The sequence below is a fragment of the Lissotriton helveticus genome, chromosome 5_1, assembly GCF_964261635.1.
Source record: "Lissotriton helveticus chromosome 5_1, aLisHel1.1, whole genome shotgun sequence".
Taxonomy (NCBI): domain Eukaryota; kingdom Metazoa; phylum Chordata; class Amphibia; order Caudata; family Salamandridae; genus Lissotriton; species Lissotriton helveticus.
This window is the reverse complement of record NC_136065.1, coordinates 1,055,736,502-1,055,748,950: the sequence shown is the minus strand read 5'-3', so window position 1 is coordinate 1,055,748,950 and position 12,449 is coordinate 1,055,736,502. Positions and strand designations below refer to the sequence as shown.

The 12,449-nt window shown below is 41.3% G+C and overlaps 1 protein-coding gene across 3 annotated transcripts in view; it reads left to right on the top strand.

The window, feature by feature from the left end:
• The first annotated feature begins 834 nt into the window (after window positions 1-834).
• Window positions 835-12,449, top strand: part of PPRC1 (PPARG related coactivator 1) — a 156,121-nt gene continuing 144,506 nt past the window's right edge. Inside the window, exon 1 of one of the 3 annotated variants that reach the window (XM_078643599.1) lies at window positions 835-999. In XM_078643599.1, the coding sequence (XP_078499725.1) occupies window positions 919-999 (81 nt within the window). In that variant the 5' untranslated portion in view covers window positions 835-918. Of the gene's footprint in view, window positions 1,000-3,532; window positions 3,714-12,449 lie in introns of those variants that run through there. The other 2 variants (XM_078643598.1, XM_078643600.1) reach the window with 2 other exon arrangements.

Here is a 12,449-nt window from a genome sequence, read left to right as displayed (position 1 = left end):
CTCTAGACATTCTCAGAATATGGAAAATCTACTGCTTGAGCCCCTCACCTTCAAAAGGGAAATATCGATGGCTCAATCCTTCTCAGGCAGTGTGGTTAAAATCTGGAACTCACTTTCTCCACTACTCTGTACCACCACCTCTACCCGGACCTTCAAAACTGACCTCAAATCTCATCTCCTCCAAAGACATTTCCAGAACTAATACCTCCCATTTCATGTCCCTCAAGGAAGTTCTTTCAATATTGTGAAATAGTAATCTATGCCTGTATGATCTTCAACCTAATGTGTTTTTTGTTTGACTGCCAATCTATTGTCCTATTCTACCTTTTCTTTTCTTGTTTGTTTCTGTAACATGTAAATATGTTCAATTCTCCTCATATAACGTACTTAGTTCTATTGTGAAGTGCTCTGGCACCTTTGGGTAAAGTCCGCGCTATATAAAAATGCACTAAATAAAATAAACTTTAAAAAAAGACATATGTGTTACGTTGACAGTCTTCATCTTTACAATATGGAACCGCTAATCTCAAAAACATGCTACACTACAGTGCATCGCTAAACATGGAAAGATGTCCACCTGATTTCCTTGTTTACAATAACCATATGCCTGATTAAATGTTTGTTTCGGAAACAGTCAAACTTTTGTTTCGGAAACAGCCATAGCTCAGTGAAAGTTCGTTTACGGGAAAGGCCATTTCCAATAGGGCGTCAACTCCCACATTTGTAAAGTGCGGTTTCTGTCTGATTAGCTTTTTGCGCAATATTACGCCACTACAATGATGGCGCCTCGGCGTTTGCCGATTACGCCCTACGTGCAAGTTTGCGTCGATAGGCTCCGCCCCTCCCCTTGCAGCTGCCCCACGTGTCTTCCTCCGCACGCTGCTGCCGGTCGAACCCGCAGAAAATCAAGGGTCCAAGATGGCGGCTCGGTGGGGAGCCCGGGCGAGGAAGCGAAGTATCGGCACCATGGACCTCTTTACATCTGGAAGTCCAAGCCAGGTAGGCCGGAACATGCGCCCGGGCGAGTCCTTGTATGCCAGGTATGGCGGCTGTCGGCCCGCCGTTTTGTTCATGCCTGCGCCGGGAAGCCGGTGACACGTGGATGGGCGCCGCGCCCGCCTGCTGCACCACTCGGTTGAAAGGGGCCTGTGTGGCTACCTGCACGTCGCCTGCGTCTACGGGAGAAGTTGCCCTCCTTCAGTGGCCTCCAAGCACAGTTTCCGCCTAAACAAGACTCCGTGCCGGCAGACCAGGAAGTCTGAGGCCGGCCCATGGAGATGACACGTGGAGTTTGCCGCACATGCCGGAGCTGCTGGGCCGGGAGAAGGAGCGGTGGGGAAGGGTCTTGTTCCTGTGGACTTCGGGGCCAGAACCACCCTAAATGACACGTGCAGAAGGGCCATGCTGGACAGGGCTGTTTGTTGCTACTGCAGTGCCAAGCTCTGTCTGCTCCTAGAGTTGTGAAGGAGTTGCCCTGTGAATAGTTAAATGTATAATACGAAACCGCACTCGTGATGCCTATGGGTAATCAAGTCAAAGCCTTGTAAATATAGTTGGCCCGCTCATATGCATAGAAACTCACTTAAAGATGTGGAGGCTCCTTTTAAAACTACGATGCACCATCATCTAAGTGTGGTGGGATGGTTTCAATGCTAATGGGCTCTCCTATTTCTGAGTGACATAACGATGGACAGTCAGTTTTGAATATCTGAAGGAAAACTAAGTGTCCGATATTTGTAAAAGGAACGTACTGTAGTGAGATCATGTAATTCTATGATAGATTATGTTTGATTATTGCAAGGGAATGAATTGCCCGCTTTTAAATTGTTTTGGGGTATTTTGGAGAAGCGTGGTCGTTTGTCTGAGGCAGTAACGAGACACCAGGATTTCCTTGTAAGCAGCTGTCATGGGGAGTTTGACCCCATTGGAGTAGACAAAATGCCGTTTACCACTCAATAGACTTTGCACCTGGTGTTCTGCACAGACGTTTTGCCACAGTATCGACAGAGCTGCATTACATGGCAAACAGTTATACGAAGTATTAAACTTTCGTCACTCCAATAACGCTTTTTAAGGGTGGAGACGTCAGTCGAGCCTGTATTTGTTATGAACCATCTGTATTATTGTTGTTGTCAGTGCAAACCATACAAACGGCTTTTGTTGCCAGATATTGCCGTGACTCTAAAGTTAGGGTAGCTGACAACCTTAATATACATTATAGTGATTTGGGGCTTCACCAGGTAGCAAGGTGTTAAAGTGAAGTATTGTGTTAACATGATCTTTTACCAGTAAGCAAGCAATATGAGCTGTTGACTTCATTCTGCTGTAGTGAGGTTTTTTTGTTGGAACACAGCGTTTTTCATCGTATCATCTTGGGCATAAAAACTCCTAGTTAACTGGTCACTTATGTATCAGTTCGGAGGCGATTTAACATTGGAATCGTTTTTGTAAAATATGGCTATATGTTACTTTTTTCAAAGTGAGATGCGGCCAAGGTTTGTTATCTGGAACTAAGAATTGTCAGTTCTGTGTCAGGTTGTGGGTTGATAATACTTACGCTGCACCAAACCCTAAGTAGCTACCTTAATGTTAAAAAAGTGACTTTAGTGCTTTTGATACACATCGAGATTGTTTTGATTGAGCCGCTGTTTTCCTTGGCCACTTTTCGCAGTTGAATGTATTTGTAATTTTGTTTAAATGTAAATATTATGCCCTGTTTTTTCTCTACTAATCGATTATCCACTGCTTTCATTCCCCCGCACACGTAAACCTAGTGACATTAACTTTAATGTCTTGGAATACTCAGTACTATACGATTTGTCATTTGAGTTCTCATCTTTTGTGTCCGTTAGTGTTTCTCAGATCAATGGAGAGAGTACAAATTTGCCCTATCGAGGTAAACACAGAAGGCACCTAGATGTTTTATAGAAAAGTAAAAATGAATACTGACGTATTTAACCATACACTAAATGTTCCTAAATACACAAAGAACCACATGACTTGACATTGCTGGTTGCGCTATCCTCTGTGTTGTTTGGTTATTATAAACGACCGAAGATCAAACCTGTTTTAATGGCTGCTTGTGGACGATTCGATTGGCAGATTACCTTTGCACATGTTTGGGCGGTGTAGACAGCTTTTGAAAAGTTCATTAGGCTTTTCGGTTGGGACTTGGGCTACCTTATTCCTAGTCGCCTTTTCTAGTAAATAAGTCACTTGGGGGGTTTGTTGCACTGGAACTGGAGTCACGTGGAAATATTCTTGCTTTTGTTTTAAGTTGGGATAAGATTGTTTGCCATTTTATAGCGAAATGAGAGGGTAAGGAAGCGACCTTTTTTTTATCGGCTCCAGGTTAGGAGTGTTTCACAGAAGGGGCTGAAGTTTATCATAAATCTGCAAAACTGCAAGCCGGGTCGTGGACCTACGGTACTGCATGGTAGGTGGAATGTGATTGGTTGGTTTGTAAAACCTCATCCGCCCACAAGGGGCCATAAGAGTAGTTTTCCGAATCAATCCCGAATACGTTTCTTTTAGGACTATCTTGCTTCCCTTTCACAGTACGATGCGGAAATACACAGTGATTCTGTCCTGGTTTTCTATTCCTGGTTACTTCTTTAAACAAAGTTACCATTTATTGATAAATGCATTTAATCAGTTCTTCACGTGGGGACAGCGCGTGTGTCGCTTGAACGGGAGGTCTGAAACCCGGATTTGTGAGTGACATTACAAAAGCAGAACATGCAGATGTGAAACCCAGGGTGGTTTAGCGCTCTGGAATGCCACATTTCAAAGTTCCTTTGTCTGTGGTAGAGCTTATTGTACTTGGTAAACGTTGTTTGTGGTCCTGTTGTACTTTGTGTGCAGTCGAAAAGCAGTTTGCTCTTTCCCACCCTGTTTGTGCTACATATTCTGAGAACTGTCCGCTGTGACAAGTTTTTTTTTTTTTGCTGTCTGAAAGCACTAACTTGTTCATTTTTAAATTGCCTAAAACACTGTTGGTACTTTATTTTTTAAACTGTTTATTTTTGTTATGGTATGAGTCTGACCGAATAACTTTGCTATCTTTTTCTATCCAGTCCTTTACCGTTTATTAAATTGCCTTGTTTAAGGCTGCACACTTTAAACATAATGTCCAAATAACCTGTAACATGCAAACCATCCAATGACTGCTCAGTTACTTATTCACTGAATGTGAAAACTTTCTTGGGAGTGTTGATATCCATAAGCAGTGTGTTTAGCTCAAGCATAAGCTCTGTTCCATGTTTAAAACTCACTTTTTATTCAGTTAGGCTACTTTGAAGAGACCCTGCCTTTAGTTCCTACGTGCAAGTCGCTCCAGCTGCACCTGAGATTCAGGTGGCATGTGCCAAGTATATTGGGTAGTGAACCTTATGGTATGCTGGATTGAGAGGCCAGAAAATATAACTGTAAAACTAGAGTTTAGTTAATCATCAAGATAGTGTTGCACGCTAGTTGTTTGTACATTTAGAAAGTCACGTTTTAAGCAAGCTTTTTTGTTGCTGTTGTTGTGATAGAGCGTGCAGGTCACCCGACTATAAATTTACCATACTCACCTGGGCCCATAATCAATTACACATTTCTAAAATTAGGTAACCTACGCTCTAACTACCAGATATTTTACCTACCATTGACTTACCATTTCTTGTCACTGGTACCTGTAACCTATTGGATCAGGGAGTTGGAATAATAGGTAGCAAATAACATATGCACTCATATAATAACCACGGACTCTGGAAAGTTTTAAACTCTTTATCTAAATTTCATCAACGGTCATGATCCAAAGATTAAAAGCAATAAGACTATCAATAATCAAAATCAGAAATAGTGTATAACTATGCAGAAGATATATTATGCCAATCATTTAGTAATTTAAATAGAAGGTAAAAACAAGGAACATGCTATTTAAAACAGACTTGCACAATTTGTCTAAGGGTAGGCAAAGAGAAGGAACATGCTAAATATGCACAGCTTTAAGCAATTATCAAAGGGTGGGTAAGAAAAAGGAACATAATATGCAATTACGAAAATAATCTGAGCATATAACTATAGGGAAGGTAAAAAAAATGGAACACTATTAAATCAAATGACAAATTTAATCATTTAAAAGGGAAAGGTAAGAAAAGGAACATATGTAAACAAAGCTTTTATCGATTTTAGGGAAGGTAAAGAAAAGGACACACAGAAATATGACGATACCCACACAGATTTATATCTACCTAGAGTGGTGTGAAGACCAACCCTGGCCACGGGTCAGTTAAGGACAGAAACCCAGAAAGTTGCAGTTGCCAGTAGGCCAGCAGGTGCAGATCAGAATCAGGACAGGATAAACCAGATTTGGATCCGGACCACCAAAAGTTTAGACCAGCACCCGCAGTTCAGTTGCAACGCCTGCGCTACTCCCTCTCTGCAGCTAACAGTCACTACCCCGATTGGGTTATCGATTTCACCGACAAAGTGCTCTGCCGGCACCTCAGCTTCCCGAACCCCGATTGGGTCAGCGAATCTTCTGACAGAGTGCTCCGCAGCCCTCTGCTCATAGTCACCTATTGAGTGCATTGGGTCAGTGACAGGTCAGCTATTCAGACAAGTCGGACGATTTCTCTAGCTAAACCTATGCTAGTTATACTATTTTCCAGGTCAGTGTACCACCCCCCAATGTTGCAAGTGTAAGAATCCCCAATTTCGATTGGACAAAAAATGAGGAGAGGTCCTCACACCAACCCAAATTTTGAAACTTCAGTGTTAAATATTAATTTTATGTTCCCGCCCATCAATTTATTTTCACATGACATCTTTATTCCACCCAACAATGGAGAATTGAACATTGAATACATTGTAATACAACCGATACGGTTTAGCTTCCTCTAGCAAGGTGAGAGTTCAGCTTCCCAGGCACATCTTGGTTATGACTGTCTTTGGCTTGGTTTCTATGACAAATGACTTCAGCTTTTCTCTGGAGCTTGTCATGCGCAGAAGGACTTTCAAAATGGAGTAATAACGTCTACCAGGCCCAAAGATTACGATATATGAAAAGTAGAAAAGAAACAATATCAGAACACAGAATAAATGAATACACTGTATACCATGTACTTCTACTCTATACCCATTATCTAAATTTTAACTATAGCATTAGGATTAGGCAGAGCAAACAGCTTGGCGACAGCAGCTGTGCAAGCTTCTCGCATGCGAGAACATAGAGCAGCCATATTAACACTAGTGTGCAGAAGCGGCTGATTCCCTCCAAAACAACGAATACGTCATGTCACGTGAGTATGACAGACGCATGCGCAGTAGAAACCCTCGCGTAGCAGCAGCCATCTTAGATGCAAGCGTATTAGGTTTAGTAAACACATAAGCAAGCTTCACTCGGACACCCCATATTGATGTAAAATATGCAAAATTAGTAAAACAAACATGTTGGTTACTTTTTTAACGTTATTCGAGGTTCATGAATTCAAGCAAGTCGCTTCATGTGCGAATCCTTGCTCCATCAGTTGGATAAATGCTTTGTTCATATTTCTGACTTCAAAATTGGTTGTGATTCCAGCTCTACGTTTACTGCTTACTCTTCCAGTGTATATCATTTATGTATTGTTTTATAGATCAATATTCAATCCTGTGATATTGAGTAGATTCTTGAAATATGGCAGTAATTATTTTTAATACAGCTTGGGTAACAATTTGATTATCAAACCATTTTAGAGGTTTCAGAAACTTGATCCATCAACTTTAATTAGAATTTCCCCTGGGCTTTAGAGGTGTGGCTCCACCTTCAATATCATGTTCATGTGCTGCAGTACTACCTCATTTAGATTGAGTATTTCTGATCCAGTGTCATAGCAGAGCAGTATGTGGTTGTCCATAGTTTGCTTCCTGTTCAAATAAGTAGATTTAACCTGAGACATAGATTTGTTTTGTAGGAAAGTCAGCAATCTAGTTTGGCGGGAAAGGTTATGTCATGGACTTGTGAAGGCCTTCTGATAAGAGATGGAATACAATTGTGGGTTCTGGACAGATCACTTGGCAACCTACTGTGGTAGAATACACTCCTCTCTACTGTGTTAGCAAAAAAAAGTTTTGAAACACATGAGTTATCTCCATGTGTTGGTGAGTTTAATGTGTTAACTGGCTCTTTTGAGGTGCATAACCCCACTCTTGGTTTGTTTCTGCACAATGTCCGAGCTTTCCACAGTTAAGACCACACAGCTGTAGAGTTGCTTTGCATATAGCCAGGCAAACATGTTTTAACATTAAATGATGCCTTGCTTTATGCAATAGCTGCTTGTGACTATTGAACAGTGTCAACTTAAATATTGTAACTATAGTGATATTGATATACAGGCTTTTATAATTGCTGCTCGATAGGGTATGTGAGACCAGGCTAACGTGGGCGCACAATTTAAGAAAACCAGCTAAATAAATGAACGCATTTGCAGCTGCAACTTACCCCATCATCTCTGTGGATCTCAAGTACAGGTCAAGCTAAAAAAATACATATTGTCTGGAGGCAAATAAGTTGGTTTTGTTTACGTCAGCTGTTGCTTGGAAACTGGATTAAATATGCTAGAACCGACTCCGCTGGCCAGTCGGTGTATGGACTTTTATAGCCTGAATATAGCTACAAAGCAACAGAAGGAGCAACCCAACAATGGAACAACACTGCACACAATCAAGTTGTGTGAGACGCTCCTCTCATGGCAACACACCCGCCCTCCCAAAGTAAGAATTGGACTATGAGCTTCTAGCTCACAGTCTGCATTTCCAGTGCCCCTTTTGTCCCCAAGGGTCGATCTCAATGATCAAAATCAAATCTTCTGCCCACTGTGGATTGCACCACCTCACATGAGTAACACAAGTACAAATCCATTAAGAAATGTCCATCCAATGTTATGATCTAACGTTTTCTTTTAATCTTCTTTATTCATATAAATTTAATCGGGCAGCCAACGCGTTTCGTTCTTTCAAAGAACTTCGTCAAGGCTGTAAAAACATTTAAAAACATATATATAGTAACATATAAAAATACATTTGACAAACAATACAAACCTCTACTACACCAAGACAGGAAGAAACTTTGAACACCATTTAACATTCTTTTTTGACACACGACTTGGTAGGTACCCATACCCCAATCCAAAGGTTGAGATATGTACACCTACCCCTTTCCAATTTTCGGTACAGAACTCTAGCCTTATTCGTAATTACACAATTGTAAATTAATATCAAGATATCTTTTGGCCAGTCCGGACACATTGCTTTTTTCTTATCTTTAATCCCCCATATGGATATTTCATCTTGATCTAAATGTTCACAAAAATCATACCCAATATCCTTGATCATATATTGTACGACAGTCAGCACTTGCTTGATAGCTTCATTATATATGGCTACTGTGCCTGTAATGACTAATAAAGAACAATATACTCAGTATGCTTGATTATTCATTCCAAGTATACCCCTTGATCTAATATCTCCTACTTCATATTCCTGTTGCCTGGTCTTGCTTTACAAGGGCAAAAGTATGGGCCACACTACTCTTATTCCGATGACTTCGGCTTCAGCGGCAAGTTGTTGGCCACTAGTTTGATATAAAAAAAATTTATCACTCTGGCTACCATAGTTTGCCCCGTGTATGTACATACAAAATCCTAGTGAAAGCCTATGCAAATACAAAAATATTTGTGGCCAATATAAAGCCAACATGTATATCTTTGACCAAAAAAGCCCTCCGAATTCGATTTCATTAATACTACTTCCGCACTTCTAGTCGGCTCCTGGTATAAGTCACCCCACGTTTAGAGTTGCTGTATGTGAAATTCCAAAATTACATTTTCAGAAGACCCGTATCCAATCAAGCCCTTGGCTTTTTTATTTATGCCGATAATTGCTTCACCGAATTGATACGGTATTCAAGACATAAGCAGTTAGTCACTCAATTTGAAGCAGGCCACCCCGCGTATCCACTTACATCACGAGTTGTTAACATTCTACTTTTCGCGTGTACTTCTCGAAGCGATCGCGCCATCTCAAAATAAGTCCTTAAATGCTTTAAATCAAAGGCCCGACAGTTTATCCCTGTACACATTTGTTTTCACCATGTCTACCAAGTCGCCCCGAATCTATAGTTAGTGCGCGGTGCGTTTTTCATATTTGATCCTTAACCCATAACTTTCTCAAATTCTGTCCCAACAGCCCAAATAATGCTTTACGGTAGGAGTACCCGCCAATAAGCGTAACTCGCAACTCACCTAGATCGCGGCGTGTCCTAGCGGCAACAATGTATCCTCTAGAGCATTCAAAGGAAAACGCCTGGGAAGACCCTCTCTTTTTATATGCGCGCTACGTCAACGCCGTTATCTCGCGCCTCCGATATCACCAGGGATGGACAATAAATTAACACAAGATGTTAGCGGCTCACAAACTGTAACCATTTCAGCGCTACCTATTTGCGTGCTACGTCAACGATGTTTTCTTGTTCTCGAATATCACATGGGATAGTCCATAAACTAGCACACTGTGTTAGCGACGCACAAGTTGAAACCACCTCTACGAGGTAAATGAAGCATTCTGAGTTTGAAAACCATTTAACCCAATTTCTTGTGCCTACATCGTCATTTTAAAATGTGGAAGTAACATTGATTTAAAGCCAATACCACACACAGCCTGTGGGCCTTTTCTCACAGTTCACCGTCCCCATACCTTTATCTGGAAAACTCCCCGTGTGTTTAAAACATGTTAACCCAAACTTTTGTCCAAACCTCTTTGACAAAATGTGTAATGCTCCACAATACAGTCTCTTCTATAGCCTAGTTTTCTGGACAATGTATGTCTATTATATATACCCGGGCTCCAAAGTAATAAAAATAATAAATGTATTAATACATCTTAATTTTTGTGTACCACATTATCCAGTGATAAATTCAACGTCAAGTGTGTTATTGTTTCATGCTTTACCCTAGTCACAATGTAAACGGATAGGTACAATACCATTCCCCATAAGTAGTTTATATGAACATTTCCTCCTGCAACGTTTCAGATCTTTCATAATGTGCCCTCCTCTATAGGTTAGTTGTCTTTATAGGGTTTGTCTGCTAAATGGGCCCCACGGCCCGTTCCAGTGGTACTCCAAACCCCTCTCTATAGAATGGTTTTTGCTGACCAGTCTTACTACATATATTTAAAACAGTGCCATTGTTGCATCCTCATTTGACATTTTTTCTAAATATCATGTCATCCAGGTGTGAAGATCTATTGACACACCCAACTCAGTTCAGAGAAAAAACACGGTTTGTTCTTTCAAAGAACTTCGTCAGGGCGATATAAATATCCGCTATTCACTGATCCCAAAGATGTCAGCACTTGCTCGATAGCTTCATTTTATATGGCTACTATGCCTAGATCGCGGAGTGTCCTAGCGGCAACAATGTATCCTCTCGAGCGCTCAAAGGGCTTCAGGAATGAACACAATATTTATTGGAGGGAGCGCTTGCTACACTGACCTAATGAGATCCACAAGAATTGGAAGCAAATAGGTGTCCTGTTTGGTTCTGGCAGCAGGAAACACAGTTACAGATGCAATATTTTAACATTTTAGCGTACAGCTGCAAGAATGACCACCATTGTTGCGCCATGGATGGCCAGCTTTATGTCCAGGATTGTCCTCGTGTGGAATTGTGAAATGCTTCAGTGCTGACCGCAGCAATGTGTTAAGTTTAGTGATGATACACTGATTCCTAATGACGCTGCGAGTCGATGCGTTGATTTCTCTTCTTGTTGCACCAGAACTCACTTCCACAAGCCCAGGAACTGGATTTGGCACCACTTGGCAAGACTGGGCTCTCAGCAGAGGAGTTCAGGTGCTAGTAGGTGAAGTCTTTGATGGCCCTGAGCCTTACCAGGAGGCAAGCTCAACTCAAGCCCTTGGAGAACCTCAGAAAGCAGAATGTAGAAAGCAAAGTCCAGTCCTTTTACTCTCAGGACAGAAGTAACAAGCAGCGTGTAAGCAAAGCAAACTGCAAAGCGACAGCCCTCCCTGAAGCAGCACAGCTATTTTTCCTGGCAGAATGTCAATCAAGAAGTGATCGAAGTACATGGTATCAGAGGTCCAGTAGATGCAAGCGTATTAGGTTTAGTAAACACATAAGCAAGCTTCACTCGGACACCCCATATTGATGTTAAATATGTTATATTAGTAAAACAAACATGTTGGTTACTTTATTAACGTTATTCGAGGTTCATGAATTCAAGCAAGTCGCTTCATGTGCGAATCCTTGCTCCATCAGTTGGATAAATGCTTTGTTCATATTTCTGACTTCAAAATTGGGTGTGATTCTAGCTCTACGTTTACTGCTTACTCTTCCAGTGTATATCATTTATGTATTGTTTTATAGATCAATATTCAATCCTTTGATATTATTGAGTAGATTCTTGAAATATGGCAGTAATTATTTTTAATACAGCTTGGGTAACAATTTGATTATCAAACCATTTTAGAGGTTTCAGAAACTTGATCCATCAACTTTAATTAGAATTTCCCCTGGGCTTTAGAGGTGTGGCTCCACCTTCAATATCCTGTTCATGTGCTGCAGTACTACCTCATTTAGATTGAGTATTTCTGATCCAGTGTCATAGCAGAGCAGTATGTGGTTGTCCACAGTACTTATACCCATTTCAGCCTTTGAAATAGGCAAACTTCAAAGAGAGGTCTTTGTGGTGCACAAGGCCCCGCCATTTCCTGGCTCCAGACACACAATGGGTGGGGGGGTGGTGGGCAAAGACTTCTTTTTTTTAAGGGATGGCACAGCCAATTTCAGGTGCGTCAACTCCTCCCACCACCACTAACTCAGGAAGGCCCAACAGCCAGGGGATGGGCCATGAGGATATGCAGGGCTCGCCTGTGATCCCTCTGTGTGATTGTCAAGAGTGAATGCACTAACAGCTGAGCTGACATCCTGACCCAGATGTGTATTCAGAGATGGGCAGATGCACATAATAGTTAAAGTAAGAAAATGGTAACTTTCTAAAAGTGGTATTTTCAGACTTGCAATTTAAAAACCAAATTCACTGAAAGATGTTTTTAAATTGAGTCCATACACGCCAAATTCTAAATCTGTATCAGCTCCCATTTGGAAGATACACCTGTAATATCTAACCAGGCAGCTCCAATGCTAACCTATGGGAGAGAAAGGTCTTACTGTAGTGGAAAACAAAATTAGCCATATTTCTCAACCAGAGCATGTAAAACACCACAGTACATGTCCTACTTTTTAAATCCATTGTACCCTGCCCAGGGGGCTGCCTTAGGGGGGGGCCTTACATGTAATAAAAAGGTATTGGGCTGGCAAGTGGATACACCTGCCAGGTTGAAATGGCAGTTTAAACTGCACACACACTGCAGTGTCAGGCAGAGGTATGTTTTGCAGGGCTTC